This window comes from Drosophila serrata, unplaced genomic scaffold (assembly GCF_035046125.1).
Source record: "Drosophila serrata isolate PLE 108 unplaced genomic scaffold, ASM3504612v1 contig_347, whole genome shotgun sequence".
In the NCBI taxonomy this organism is placed as follows: Eukaryota; Metazoa; Arthropoda; class Insecta; order Diptera; family Drosophilidae; genus Drosophila; species Drosophila serrata.
This window is the reverse complement of record NW_028257245.1, coordinates 1,922,349-1,938,315: the sequence shown is the minus strand read 5'-3', so window position 1 is coordinate 1,938,315 and position 15,967 is coordinate 1,922,349. Positions and strand designations below refer to the sequence as shown.

Below are 15,967 nucleotides of genomic sequence, written 5' to 3'. Positions count from 1 at the left end.
TAAAAAAATATATAGAAATACAAAAGAAATATAAATAAAACATAGAAACACCGTTTGTTATCAATATTATCACTTTTATTTCACAGATAATCGTTTTAATAAATTTCTTATTTGATTTTAAAGATAACCGCCAAGCAAAAGTACAATTTTCATTGCAGACTTTAAGGCGCTAGAATTCTGTCGGCCACTAGGGGCGCCAATTTCAGTACAAATATTTTACATTTTCGAAATAACTAACTTTTCGAATTTTCGAAGAAGTCAAGCGGGTAGAGATGGCATTTCACTGGTTCGACAGTATCGATAATATCGATAAATAAAAAAAAGCGCGTTTTTTCAAATATTTTATTTATACTCTCGAAAGGTACTATAATTAAAGCAGAACATTTAAACGCAGTGAAGAAGTCAATTTATACCCTTTCAAATCATAAATATATATACTTCATTTACCAGTATCAACAGTACTACAAAAATGCCATTTTCATTAATTTAAAACGATAAAAAAATATAAATAAACTAAAATTACAAAAAAATATTAACCTTAAAATCGCATTTGTTACATTAATAAAAGCCAATGACATATAAATAAAATGGACTGCGTACTTGGCTTAGTTAAAATATTAAAAAAAAAGATTTGCTTAAACAATTATCATATCAAAAAATCTATTTAAAGTCCCTTTGATGCTACTTCAAAACAGTAGTAGTTTACATTGTAGTTTCTGAAGGCGGAAGAGCTAAGGGTATAAAGCTTCGGCTTTACAAATTATGTTTCCTTTACTGTATTATTAATATAATTTATTTATTAAATTTTTCTTGAAAAAAATTTTAATGAATAAAAACATAAAAATTAATACAAATAATTGAAATAAATATAAAATTTATTGAATTTGCTTTATTTTTTTTTTATTTAATCCTTTACATTAAATTTGAAATCGAAGCGAAGAAACGCCAAGAGCCAATTAAAGCTAATAAATATTTTAAAGAAGTTTTAATGTTATAAAATAGTCGCCTGTATATACATACATATCTGTGAAAAATACTAACTTATTCAATCAGATTTATTTATTCATTTTATATTTTGCTTGTGATTAGTCCCCTTTCCAGTGGCGTAATTTTAATTGACAAAGCGCACACGGAAGACTCATATTTATAATCCACTTTAACAATTTGTTGATAAGTGAGCAACCGAAATTGCTAGGAAATGCGATTGCAATAGCCCAAAGAGGTGTCACGGCGTCGATAAAGAGATTTTGAACGATAAGGTTTTGGGTTGGATTTCGTTATTTAATTGTTTAATGCGAGTAATTTTTACTTATCTTAGCGGGTAGTATATAAAAGCGGGGCCATTTCTGTGGATCTTCAGAAAACATATCGACATCCTAAAGAGTTGACTTAACTTACCGAAAATCCTTCGAGTTCTTTTTGAGTTATCCATTATGAGCCAATCCGTTGTACTCGCCCTTTTGGCTTTGCTCGTTGTCAGCAATGTGATGTCCTTGGACCAAGTCCTCGATCAGCAATGGCGAGACTTCACCCTGCAGCATCGCAGGACCTATCAGAATGCAGCCGAAGAGCGCTTTCGCCTAAAAGTATTCAGCGAGAACAGAAACTCGATTGTAGAGCACAACCAGCGATTCGCTGCCGGCAAAGTGAGCTTCAAGTTGGCCATTAACGAGTATGCAGACTTAACGAGCGAAGAGTTCAACGAGTTGATGAATGGCTTTAATTACACCCAGCACAAGGAGAGCCAGTAAGTGCACAGATTAAAATTCTTCGTTCAGTTTCTGTAATTCATCACTTATTACTAAAACTTACTTTAGCATTGCCGATGAGAGTTGGGATGAGGTGACCTTCTTCTCACCGGAGTCCGTCAGCCTGCCCAGTTCCGTAGATTGGCGCTCCAAGGGTGCCGTTACTCCTGTAAAGGATCAGAAGCAATGTGGCAGCTGCTGGGCCTTTGCCAGCACAGGAACTCTGGAGGGTCTGCAGTTCCGCAAGACCGGCAAGCTGGTCGCCCTGTCCGAGCAGAACCTGGTGGATTGCTCCACCAACTGGGGTAATCATGGCTGCCAAGGTGGCTTCATGACCAACGCTTTTAACTACATTCGGGATAATGGTGGCATTGACACGGAGGCCTCGTATCCCTACAAGGGCATAAATGACAAGTGCAAGTACAACAAGGCGGCGATCGGAGCCACTGTCAAGGGATTCAGGATTCTGCCCAAGGGCGATGAGAAAAAGCTGGCCGATGCGGTGGCCAACATTGGACCCATTTCGGTGGCCATTGATGCCTCTCGCAGCTCCTTCCAGTTCTACTCGTCGGGAGTGTACAACGAGCCATCCTGCAATTCGGAGAACTTGAATCACGGCGTCACGGTTGTGGGCTACGGCTCGCAGTCCGGCAAGGACTACTGGCTGGTGAAGAACTCTTGGAGCACCAGATGGGGCGACAAGGGCTACATCAAGATGCTGAGGAACGGAAAGAACCAGTGCGGCATCTCCACCATTCCAGTCTACCCGACGCTTTGAAGGGGAAATCCCTTTTAAAGATTTCATTTTTAAAACGTTCCCTTAAAGCGTCATTCCTTATTTAATTTATTATATAATCATTTTCAAGCTGGATTGTAAAGTAAATATTTATTTTCAACAATTTCAATAAAAACGAATTATTTAATTCGAAATTATGTATAAATCAAAGTAAATATTGCTAACAAATTAAGTGTACTTTGGTTCCTAATGAAAGCCCTGCCAAATCTGAAGGAACATGACAAAAACGTTAAAGACTTTGGTGGCCCCTGACTCTGAAAAGGTTAAATATGTACGCCATGTACACAAACTCGTAATGTTGTTTCGTGGCCGGAGAAAAAATACCAAGAAAAAAAAGGAAAACAAAACACTGGCAGCATCGCGAACAATATAGAGCCCGCCTTGTTGGCCCGAAAAAAAACCAAATCACAAATATTGTTTGACCCTCATTATGTTTGAAATTTGCTTTTCCAGGCCCAGCCACCGAACACGAGCACATTAAAGATAGGATGAACCAAGGAGGCAGTTGAATTGCGAAAGACCGAAGCCATTAATATGCTTACTAAAATATTAAGATTAAAGGGGTTCTTAAAATGTTTTATTAAAACGTTACATCATTTTTAAAACTGCTAAAATATTTTGAGAAATATTTATCTTATAATATACTTACTTATAATTAAAAGTGATTAATGATTCATTCTTATAAGTTATACTTTGAAACTACTATACTCTACAGAAACTAAATTATTCAACTCCTTTAGTAGCAAGTCTTATTTTTAAACTCTGACCTTAGTATTTATTTCCAATGCAAAAACATGTGACTTGGGCCAACTTAAGCTTTAAAATCCTAGGCATTAAAAGGACGAACTTCTTCGCAAGTGGTCCTTTGACTCAATAAAGAGTATCCTTTTCTGGTCTCTAGTGAAAGGGGGAACCTACTAAACGCCGCAGAAGAGGGTCGAACAAGAGCCAGGACAGAAAACAAGGGCGTCCTGTAACTAAGTAAGATGTGCACAAAGTTAGTTTTGCCTTCCTTGTTCGCATTTTCCGTGCCTTTCCTTTCCTTTCCTATACCCTCTCTCTCTCCCCTCTCGTAAACTCATTTGCCTGGCATGCTGACAAGTCCTGGGCCCAGCAGAAAAAAAAAAAAACAACTTCAACAGCAGTGGCAATAGCTTCGCCAACGGCAAGTTTACAGAAAATACAGCAAAGTAAACATCTTCGGCCCGTGGGCAGCACAGGCCTCACGAAATGAGGCTCCCGCCCTCAAAGAAAATACAGAATAATACAATATAATATAAACGCCTTGTTGGGGCTGGAGGGGCGGTTGCCTCATTGAATTTCCCATGGAATGAAATGGCCGCCGACGGAGCGACGTCTGTTGTTGTATCGCATTGACACGCGGCGAGGATAATACGCCCGAGCGTATGCAATGAAAAATTCAACTTTTGCATAATCTGGAAAAACTTGCGCACGCACGAAGGTAAACAAATTTGCACGGCCATCTCTTTGTCCCCCCTCTGTGACACACGGCGCAAGGTAAATGAAAATGTACTAAAACTGAGGCACAACGCTTAGAAAATTATGCAAAAATAAACAGGCGAAAAACAAAGTGAATGGAAAGCGAAAATGCATTGAGCGAAAAGTGATCGATAAATGTCATTAATTAAATGGAGAAAAAGAGGGGAATTCCTTTAATATTAAATTCAGTTTTGTGGAGTATACCTTCTCATATTTTCTCAAAATCGTATGTCAGCATATATTTAATTTCTAAACTAATAAAGATAAAAAACAGAAAGGATATATAGAGAGCTTTCTATCAGAGCTGGCAAAAATATCGCTGGATATCGATTTAATATAAATTTTTGTATATAAAAACCTCGAAAATGTTGTATCAAAATATATTTTATTTGTGAAACTTTAAATAAATCTATAATGAAATATTAAACATTAAAACGTTATTTAAACGCAACAAATGGAGAAATATTTATGCATTGATATATGGCTGTTTATAACCTAAATTGTTTTACGGTGTAACAATTAATAATATTTATTAATCATCGATTCGAATGTCCTTCTAATAAGGAATTTCTTTTATCTCCAAATAGTATGTCCTTCCAGTATCGATATTCACAAGTAAGAGAGTATACGTTTTCACAATGATCTAACTGCCTTTTACATATTATACCTTTTCAATGATATCTATATTTATTATACACTATTTTCTCTTTGAACATAATAAATAAGGAAACTTAAATCCTATCAAAGTTAATGTTAATTTTTCTCTCTGTTCCCAAACAATGTAAAAAGTGTGATAAAAACAAATGCGTCTTCTGGTCGGGCATCATCTTTCTCCTCTCTCCTGCTCCTCGGCAAGGTGATTATCCATAATCCCGTCCCGAAAAAAAGCGTCCGTGTGGCTGGCTGGATTGAATGACTAAAGACAAAGTTTTTCCCCTGCCCAGAAGATAAATGCGGGCTCAGTCTCGGCTCCTGCTCCCGCTTCTCCTCCCATTTTCATTCCACTTCCTTTCTCTGAGCCTGCCCTGCAGCAATGTCCTCAATGCCGCCCGCCCACAGGGCCACCCAGTTTTCCACCTGCCAGATATTATACCTGTCTAGTACGAGATTCAAGCGTTAATATTTTTAGCTGCGCTGGAATTTGTAGTCTGGCAGCGATAAAGCATCTTTTCGGTGACAATGAATCGGGGATAAAGCATTTTACGTGCCACCGACTGGCAAATAAAGTGCTCCTCTGCTCCTCTACTCCTGCCTCCATCTCCGTTGTGGTGTGGCCTGTGGGGTTGTTTTTTCAGCCACGTCGCTGATTTCGCATAAATTATGCAAGTACATTTTACCCGAGAGTGAAACATGCAGGCGACCAAATCTGCGAAGCAGCCAAAAACACCAGGACCACGACCAGGAGCAGGAGCAGACCCCGAAAATTCCCGGCAAACAAATTACAAATGTGCTTTTTATGCAGTGAAAACAAGACATTTTCTGCGTGGCACGAAAGGTTCTAAATTTAACTTTCTTTTTTAGGGACCAAGCTCAATGCACACGAAAGAAAATTTCATTATTTTTACAGGGAAATGCTTTGTGTGTTGTGTTTAAAATAAGCTAATTCATGTGGAGGTTCTATAGAAATTACCGGAGACTTCACAAGTGGGTTTATTTAAGTTAATATATTGTTTGTATTTGATGGAAGTGAAAGTTATATTGTCCAGTACTTTAAAGATTTCTAATGTTTCCTCTAGCTTCTCTAGTTTTTAATTTGAAAAACATATCTCCTGGAGCTTCCTTTACATTCCAAATTTCTATAGATATTTCGCTCCCTGAAGAGATTCCTGTGAATTATTTTCCGTGTGCCCAAAAGGCAATCGAGAAAAGGGACCACAAAAGCCACACGAAAGGCATCTACATTCGGAGTCGATCGAAATTAGTTTCTGTTAGCCAAGCGAAGTGTGTATTAATGAATTTCCATTCCACCTTTGGGCAATACAGCCCCCGCCACATTGGGTTCGAATTTCGAAACGAATAAAAACGATTTCGAGGTGCATTTGACTGGAAGACCACAGAGCCAATTTCTCATATTCCGTAGAAATATTTACCAAACCAAAAAATGGCATTCTTTCCGTCCAGGGATGGTGCACGAGCTCCCGCTCCCACTCCTGCTCCTGACGAGGCCAACAGGTTGCAGGTTGCGGTCATTGGCCAACTGGCCATTGTCCCTGACACATTTTCACTGGCATTTCCATCGACATTGTCTTCGGCCAGGGGAATGCTCCCCTGCCTGTGGAATAACATAAAAACCACCGCTTTGATGGCAGCCTTAACTTGGCCAGCCATAAACATGTTATTTTATAGAGATGAAGTTGATTCTTTTCCCCTTTTTACCAACATTTCGACTTTAATTGCTTTTCCGGTTTTATTTTTGCTAAGATCACAATGTTGTTACAATGGAAATTTACCACAAACTGCTACAAAGTTTTCCCTATTTAATACAAATTAAATGTATACTACATATCGATTTCATTATCTTAGGTTAATTTCGTTAATATACACATGGCAAATACCTACCTTTTGTGTAAATCAAGTAATTTGTAAGCAAAGCCCCGACTGTATGTGAATGTCCCAATAAATGTAATAGTGCTGGGTCAGCCGGAGCTGTCATTCAAACGATTATCCGATTCTAATAAGCAAACAGGACCAAGGACCAAGGCACATAACAAAGCTTGTCGCAGGGAATTGACTCCTCTGTCTCCTTACACCTGCCATTGTGTGCTAATTTGCAACGGTTATGTTATTCCGTGCTTCGTTTTGTATGTATTTGTGTCCCTGTTTGGGACTATCGAAGGATAGGTTTGTTGTTAGGTCGCCGGAAACCTATTCACATCCTGCCAGTATCTGGATTGGTCCTGGCATGTAGTTATGCAAATTACACGCCCACACACATGGCTGCACGTACAAAATATATATATATATACATATATATATAGAATATATGGGCGGGGGGAATCGGGATCTGAATCCAAAGCAAACGTTTTGAATGGTTTTAATAACTTTACACACTCACGCACACACCTGCCTGCCATCCGTCGACAACAATAGCAACAACGAGTGCGGATAACAATGGCCTTTAGTAATGCGTCCTGAATGATGTGTGTGTTTGTGGGCCTCGTGCATGCCTCAAATAAATGAAATCCTCCAGCTCCTGGCTGAAGCTGCTTCCGGCAAAAACACAAACACACCTGGACTGGCCAAATTAATGCTAACGAGGATTAGACAAAGTTAAATACGAATTCGTTCCCAAGCATCCTGAATTGGGCAGCCCCAAACATCCGGTCCCATTTTTACACACAAAACAAAATCGATTTGGAGAATATAATATATACAATTGTAGATAGTTGATTTGTAGATTGGATTCGGGGAGTTTATAATGCATAAACATCAAAGAGAATAAGACTAGGAAGCTGGAAACGGGATCAAAATTAAAGCTGAGCTCAAGGACTTTTTATCTTAAGGAATCGAAATGTAATATTTACTTATCAATAAATAGGTTAAAATTGTGTTAAATGGAAGCTAGCATACTTTATCATACTTTAAATTAAATCTTAAAGATACACAAAGAATCCCGATTCAGTTTAATTTGGCTTGAAAGCCTTGCAATATGAAACCATAGAGCACCATTCCAGATAGTGATTTATGTATATTTCCTTATTTCTTAATAGGAATATTTTACAGTGATCTCAAAGTTCACAGTTCAAAAGCGGGGAATGTATTTCCGACGGTTGTTTCACGTTAATGATAGCACTCACTGTATTAAGCGACGTGAGAATTCACTCACGTTCATCCCACTGGAAATGAATCCGCGCTAGAATAATAAAAACAGAAAACTTTTTTAAATAAAGTCAAAGTCAAAAGATAATTAATTCCCGCTTTATCCGCCATTCTTTGGGGGCGTCAGGAATGTTGACGCTTTGTTGCCAAGTTATTAAGAAGCGCCCTCAGCCCTCAGCCCTCAGTTCAGCATAGTTGTCGCTCGGAATGGCATTCACGCAGCCAGGCTCCTCCTTTCAATAGGAATAATGCTCATAATTAAAGCAGGATCTCCCCTAACCCGCTGCCCTCCTGCCACCTGCTCTCACCTGGCACGCAGGCCGAGTCAAAAGCAATTACAAAAGCTGCCCAAAAATTGCGAACGAGACAGAGAGTGATAGCCAGCGATGGGTGAATGTGGAAGCGGGAATCGTTGGAGCGGTCGAATCACGTATGCAAAACACGTATACGTCATGTGGGCCATGATTCAGGCAATTACAAAAGCTTTTTGTGTGGGGACAGAAGGGTTGGTGTATGTAATGGGGGTTTGTGGGCAACAAGAAGGTTGCATCTGGCGGCAGGCAACGGGCTACTGGAAACTGGAAACGGGAAACTGGCAGCTGGCAGCTGGCTCCTGGTGTTGTACAAACAAAAACATGAAGAACGCCCCGAAGATTTGCAGTTCTTGTTGCAGTGAAAAAAAATGACAGACAAAACTTATTTAAATCATTCATTTTATGGTTCATTTATATTCATTTCATATCATATATGTTGTATATATATTATTTGTAGAAGTATATGTGGTAGTCCTTGGCATCGTACTTCTCTTGGGCAAGATCCTCTACTTCTCTGGCGCTGGCAGATCCACCTCAAAGGACCAACATGATTTCTTTGAGGCCTCATGACCACTAATTCCATTTTCCTAAAATGAAGAATACTAGGTAGAGTTTGTTTGGAGATTTCCTTTAGAGAGAAAATCCCTTGAATATGGAGGTTTGGAGCTTCCCCTTTAAAGTCCATTTACACGTACTAAAATCGATCTAGAATTATTTTTACTATAGACGCCCTTTCTGTTTTCCCAAAAATTACTTCTTATGTTTTAATAAAAGGGATTCCTAAAATATCTTTTACAAAATAATTATCGGTACTTCCAATAATCCACTAATCATTTTTATTTCAGTGTGCTGCAGTCCCATCGCAGTCTTCGTTATGCATGGCATGGCTTGGCTCATTCTGATTTATGGCGGGTAAACCAGGTCACACTCGCACTTGGCCAAAACATTGTAAACACACGAATCAAACCGTAAATGAAGCTGGCAGGCTAAATTTTGTGGTCGTGCTGTGGCAGCAAATGAAAGTTAATTGGTTTAAGGAGATTGCCTGGCGAGGCGTCGAGGAATCGAGGTGGCGAAAAGGCAGGCGGCAGGCGGCAGGCGGAATCCTTGAAGGCAATCCTTGTGGTGGCGAGCAGGAAGGTGGAAGCCGGCAGGGCAGGCAAAGTGCCAGGCGAAGCGCAATGAGGCGGATGCGTGAAAACGGCGTGAAAGCAGGGGGCTTTGGAGCTGCCGGCGGCCTGTAATAAGTCCCGGACATGGCTGGAGTCATATGGCTGAATGAATTCATTTGCAAGTCACCCCAGCCCCCCTTTCCATTTCCATTTCCAATTCCATTCCCCTACTTCGCCCCATGGCTTGGGGCAATAATTCGCCTGTTGTTGCCCCTAATTGGAAAAGTTTGTCGAGCACTTAGTGTCAACGAATTTATTGTCTATAATTGCTGCTGTTGCGCTCTATGCCTGAAATGTTTTCCTGCTTTGTTCATTCTTTTTGTATAACTTATTTTTTGCTCTTTAAGTTGCCGGCTAATGGGTAATGAATAAAGAACGACAGCCCTGAAATCCGACACATCCTCGGCTGTCGGTACTCCATTATTTAAAGCTAATTACACTTGCAACATGCTCCGGTTCAGAAAGATTACACTTTTAACACATTTTACCAATTAATTAGTCAGCGTTAATAACGCAGCAACCTGGCTTACCGAGAAGAAGGATGCAGAAAGTATATAGATATATGAGCAACTTGAGCTAATTATTAAAATAAAAGCTTGTCCTTTATTTCAGAACTGCAATATGTCAAAAACTTACTTAGTTTTACCATTTAAGCTCCTTGCAGGTGTATTGCAGTCACAGTGTGGATGTGCGAAGGTCCTGCCAGGATATTGATTAAATGAAAGTGCAGTGACATGTCAACGGCCATGAGGAACTCGGCTCTCGGACCCGCCGCTCTGCTGGGAATCTGCATTTACAGATCAAGTTTGCTCCGTTCATACATATCCAATTATGCAAATGCAAATGTTGCTGCTGTCAGCAGGCGGCATTCGAATTGCGAGCACTTAATCAACATGCATTGAATCCTGGCCCAGAGTCCTGGCAGCCAGGCAGTCTGGCAGACTGGCGCAGGATGCGCTCTCGCAGTGACCTGGCCCCGGCACAATGGCCAGAAGTTTGTGCAGCCGTTTATCAGGAGCCAGCCAGGCATCAGGCTTTCGGGCCTTCAGGCTGTTAGGCCTTTGGGTGGAAAGACAGCCGGACAGTTGAGCAGGATAATCGCCTTTCATTGTCCTGTCTCAAACACACACACACACAGAGACAAGTGCACTGGCCCTCAAGGGCAGAGTACTTTAGTTGGGATAGTTTTTCAAAACAGATTTGTGCTTATTGCCCGGCGATTAGTTAGCTCGGAGAGCAACTTTCCCACATTATGCTTTATGGAAGCAAGTGTCCGACTTCACATCGAATTGCCAACGAATGTCCGGACAAACGTATGTACAAGGATATCGATACGGAGCACAGAGCACGGCCATCAACGCTTCATGTCCGGCCATTGAGTGGCGACATGAATTCCCCATGAGAACCTGTCCTTTGTCCAACTCAACTCAACTCAAGAGCAGAATCATGTCGAGGGCAAGTGGGCCCTCCTCCACTGTGGCCAGAGATGATGAGTACTGTGACAGGTGTACCCAGCTACAGGGTTGGGTACTCTCTTTAAGGCATATTATATATGTACCTAGATTGTCGAAGGAAACAAAGCTTGCCTGGGTGTGGTATACTTTTAATTACTTTATAAATCGTAATATTACTTCTACACATGGAACTTAACATATAACATTTAATTAACAAAGTCATTATTTAAGACAATGTTTTCCATTACCTAAATTCTATACCCATTAATTTAATTATAAGTTATCTTGTATATTGTACTATTCTTAGGTACAAAACATGTACCAGTACGATGCCCATCACTGAACTCCCAAGATTGATTGCTCTGATTGGAAAGCAATGCCCCAAATGTCATAATTACATATCGAACTTCCAAATCGTTAACGCTGCTGATTGGCCTTGTTAGCCAAGAAACCAAAATCCAAGGGGAGTGCGGACACTGAGTCGAGATTTGCACACAATAAATGTGTATTCCAATTAGTTTAATTATTCTGATTCCAGGGTTCAATGGCGACTACTGGGCTGATTTCCATGGAAATATTATTATCGGAACAATTGTGTGGACCTGGGACCTTGACTGGGCGGCAAGAAGAAGTTAATTTCATTGTTAAACAAACCGCAACCGCAGAGCAAACAATGGAGCGAAGCCCGGCCAACAAACAGATGGCCAAGCGGCGTTTCAACTTTAAACGAACCGGAAATGGGCGAAGGTCCTGACGGTCCTGGCGGCGAGCCACCGAAAAAGGCATCATTAATCATGAGTAGCTACAGTTGGCCCGACGGTTTACTTTTCCTCACCGGCACGCGCTTAGGTTGCCTTTTTCCTTTTGCGGCATTAAATTTTAATCCCAAAGACACACTCACACACACAGAGACCGGTGAAGGGAAAAAAGAAAAGCCCCGACCTTTTTCCCACACAGTTAATGGCATTTGGAAATTTCACTCTGACTACAAAAAAATGAAAAGACCACGATGAAACGTGGCCCAAATTCAGTTTCACGGACTGCGGCGAAACTTTTGTCGCGCAGTGTTGCACTTTAATCGGAACTGAGTGCCTCCCTGCGGCTGATGGCTCCCGGTTTTGGGTTACGAGTTCCGGGTGGAGAGGGATCCCGGTCCCGGGTTCCCCTCTCCCGATCGACAATGGCCTCCGGCCTTCGTAAGTGCAGAGTGAAGTGTCACAACGCGTTTGCGGAAAGCTGAACGCGTCCATAGTATATCCGGATGCATCAAGTGGAAAAAAGCTAAATATTTTGATGCAAAATCCAAAATAAAAACAAACTCCATTTTCCCTTGTGGAAAATGCAATACACTTTCACACAATGTCGCTTTTATTAAGCCTGGCAACACTTTAACAAAACGGTTTTTAAAAAATGTATATGATTATAGGTTGTTTTGATATGTGAACAGATAAAAAGATATAAAAGGTACTCTAGAAATCTTTAGGGGCTAGTATATATATTTGACACCTTTCAAAAAACTTTTAAATTAATTTCTGAAGCATCCCCAATATATTTAAAGATATAAACAACTAAAAAATGTAGTTGTGTTAATGACTTTTCCTCTTGAAGTGCTTTTATTAAAAGAAAAAATATAAAAATTATGATAAAAATTCTTATTTTTGCCACTTAATTATGACAACCTAACCAATCCGGTAAAAATGAGTTATTATTCCCCTGACTGCAGATACTTTTTTCCATTACACAGAGCACAGGTTAAATTAACTATTCTCAGTTGCACCTGGGCAATTTTAAAACCCCCATAAGTTAGAGCAAATCCATGGCATACTTTAGGGCTGTGCGGCTTCGACTTATTTCCGTTTAAGTGGCCAAAGTCAGAGCCTGAGTGGGAGTCTGAGTCAAGAGTTTTGCCGCAACAAGCTAAAGAAGCTTTAACAACTATAAAGGCGATCACTTACGGCTTGTAATCAATAACGGGAACAGCCAAACGTCCAAACACCAACTACAACAACGGCAAGAACAAGGAGAGCAAACAAAAAACAAACAGAAAACAACAATAACAACACGGACAAGCCAAACAACAAACAGCCAAGAACAACAATCAGGGTGAAAGCAGGGAGGGAGCGCTACGAGAAGCGGCTCAAAGAAAACTTTCTGGCTTGAATTTCACAAAACCCAGTCCGCAGTCCATGAGAGTCCATGTCCGTGTCCGTGTCCGTGGCGTCCATGGAGTCCATGGGTTTGCGAGTCCAAGTTCAGGTTACTGGCTTCTGGCTACTGGTTACTGGTTACTGGTTGCTCCGCAGCCGGCTTTTGGCCATAAAAAAAGTTTTGCCATTACTTTTCGACCAGCTGCACATAACTGTCGCTGTCGCTGTCTCCGCCACCTCGTCCTGGATGGGATATCCTATTATTGTTTGCTGTTTGGATCCTGATTCATCGTCCTCGGCTGCTGTCTAATGAAACTCATGTTTTTATTACGCCCGGTATTGATTGATTGCATCAAATAGAGTCACTGGCAAAAAGTTTGCTCTAAAAAAAATTCCAGCAGCTGCCAAAAATGTCTCAATTATATATTAATATAAACATTTTCACAAGAATATATATACTTTTCACAAGGTTTTTCAATATTTGAACATTACAAAAATACAAGATTTTATTTAATATCATCAAAAACTTCAAATAAATGCTGTCTGGACTTACTTTTGCTGGCGTTCAGCCAGCAATCCCTTGACCAGACCCACTAACATGTCCAGGCCCTCCTGGTTGGTCTTCTGGTAGTAAGGAAGAGCCTGCAGGCGCTTTACCCACTCCTTCAGTTTCGGGAACTGATCCGCCTCGATGGGAGCAAAGGCCTCCGCCGTGGACACCGAGGCAATGCAGCTGAGATCCGCAATGGTCAGTTTATCACCCGTAAGATATGGTCCACTGGCCAGGCAGCTCTCCAGACCATCGTAGGCCTTCTGTACGTAGGTAACCCGATCTTCGGGAACCTCTGCAGCACCAAAGTAGATCACAGGCTCCACAATGAATCGGATGCGTGGGAACAGGTGCCCACAATCGTAGTACAAACGGGCGTCCACCAGGCGCCGTTTGACGGGATCCTTGGGATAAAGGGAGTCATTGCCCTCGGGTCCGTACTTATCAGCCAGGTAGCTGCAGATGATGTGCGAATCGCTCACAATGGTGCCATTATCATCCAGCACCGGGATCGTGTGCTGGGGGTTCAGCTTTAGGAACTCCGATGACTTGTGCTCGCCGGCTTTTACGTTGACAGTGCTAAGGGGAGATTATAATGAAACGATAGCGAGATTCTTGGAGAGAAATATTTAAATGGAGCCTTTTGATTATAATTATATATTATATATTTTATTAATTTCTTTTGAGAATGGAAAATTTTAAACTCCATGACATTCACAAATTCAAGATTGAAAACGTTATCAAACTACTTGAACTCCTATCATATCTTGAAGCTTAATGATGCCTGATACCCATTTTATACAAGGGTAGTATAATTATAGTAATAATATTATAATTTAGAGCAATCCGATAATAATAATTGTTATTAGACAATAAAGTGTATACATATGAACATATATTGAACTTTTGCATCGTCCACGTTTGTTGTTCAACATGTTCCTGGCAACATTTCTATCTGTTTTAATGTTGCGCAACATATTCTTTGCAATACTTGTGTTTATTGATCAGCAATTTCTTCTGCCTTCCAATCTGTTTAATTAAAGTTTTTCATAAATTTCATAATTAAGACAAAGCGCATTAGCCACCTCAATGTTTCTTTTATTATTTTAATTCACAAAGCTTAGGCACAGGGTATTTCCAAGTCGATCACCCTCGACTACAGCTTTCCTACTTGTATAAATATGTATACATATTTTACAACAAAAACTTTGCATAACAGTGTGGGTCTCTAGTGACCCATAGCTTATAGTGAGGGTTAAAGAAGTGGTTATCAGTAGGGAGACCGGTTTGGCAGAAAAAAAAATTAAAATAAAAATCCAACATAGCTGAAACACATAAAAAACTCACCGTAAATCCAACTCCAGATTCAGGGCGGCGGCGGTCAGGAGAACGGCACGGCAGGGGGGACTGCGGGGTGCGTAGTAGAGAATGGGCTTGGACGACATTATTAAAGCACCTGAAACAAAATATAATGGGTTAATTACTAATTCGTGTGACAAACAAAACAAAACAAATATTAATTCTCGCTATTTACTTTACTCACTGAAAGGCGACCGGCTAAAGCGAACGATGAAACGTAACTAAAAACTGAGAGAAATATAGAAAAAAGTTGATAGTTTTTGTTATCGAAGCTCTTGCAAAAGCTTTTGGTATTAATTTCTGCAGGGAGAGGTCGAAATCGGTGATCGATTCTGAAAATGCTTTAAAGTGATCACAACTAAAATATTTTTAAATTAATATTAAATAAATGAATATATTGTAATCTTGAAATAAAAGTTTGTTATGAAATATTACCATATAACCCTCTGTATTAATTAATCTTAACCTATCATTGATGATGATTTTTTTCGATTGCTGCCCAAAAGTATGCCCAATATTAATTACTCAGTCAGGTAAATATCATTATTATCAACAAAGGGAATCAATAATTTTACCTCAAAAAAAGCAATTAATTAATGTATTTACTCACATCGAAAGATATATCAAGGCAAGAATACTACGAATAAAACGATAGAAGTCATCTTCAAATTAAGTACATATAACACTTGACAAGGGATGGTCCTTAAATATTTAATAAATAACCTCACTACAGGAATGTTTTCATTGTCTCCTATTAAATCAAATTATAATGATAATGGTCCTTCAAGGGTTCTGCAAAAATCAATAAACTTACTTATGCCAAATAATTCCGAAAATAGCCTTAAAATCACCGCTCGACTTGACATCTCAATGTAAATGATTTCTTCACTTTTTCGGCGGTTCGACCCTATTTAATTCACACACCAAACAGGTGACTGACTAAGCGGATTCGACGTCCCCTTGGGCAGCCCTTTTATTTCGTTACGCGTGCGGAGCGGCACAGTTTGCGAAAGGTGAAAAAAATTAAATTTTTAAGCGGATTTCGGCATTAGTTAATGGCTCAGAGGCCAGAGGCGCACCTTTCAGGGATTCACTTTACCGCTGCAGA

General features: G+C 40.0%; 2 protein-coding genes across 3 annotated transcripts; one reads left to right on the top strand and one right to left on the bottom strand.

Annotated features, from left to right (window-relative positions):
* Positions 1-1,195: 1,195 nt before the first annotated feature.
* On the top strand, positions 1,196-2,678 carry LOC110189584 (cathepsin L1-like). Its single transcript, XM_020959717.2, has 2 exons — positions 1,196-1,747; positions 1,818-2,678. The coding sequence occupies exons 1-2, from the start codon at positions 1,434-1,436 to the stop codon at positions 2,524-2,526; spliced, it is 1,023 nt and encodes a 340-aa protein (XP_020815376.2). The 5' UTR covers positions 1,196-1,433; the 3' UTR covers positions 2,527-2,678.
* A 10,742-nt stretch (positions 2,679-13,420) lies between these two features.
* Positions 13,421-15,157, bottom strand: GstE11 (Glutathione S transferase E11). 2 transcript variants are annotated; one of them, XM_020959681.2, is made up of 3 exons: positions 15,035-15,157; positions 14,848-14,956; positions 13,421-14,079 (listed from the first exon to the last, which is right to left on the bottom strand). In XM_020959681.2, the coding sequence occupies exons 2-3, from the start codon at positions 14,943-14,945 to the stop codon at positions 13,500-13,502; spliced, it is 678 nt and encodes a 225-aa protein (XP_020815340.2). In that variant the 5' UTR covers positions 14,946-14,956; positions 15,035-15,157; the 3' UTR covers positions 13,421-13,499. The 2 variants fall into 2 exon arrangements, with proteins under 2 accessions (XP_020815340.2, XP_020815341.2); XM_020959682.2 differs by having other exon boundaries at positions 15,044-15,145.
* Between the last annotated feature and the right edge of the window lie 810 nt (positions 15,158-15,967).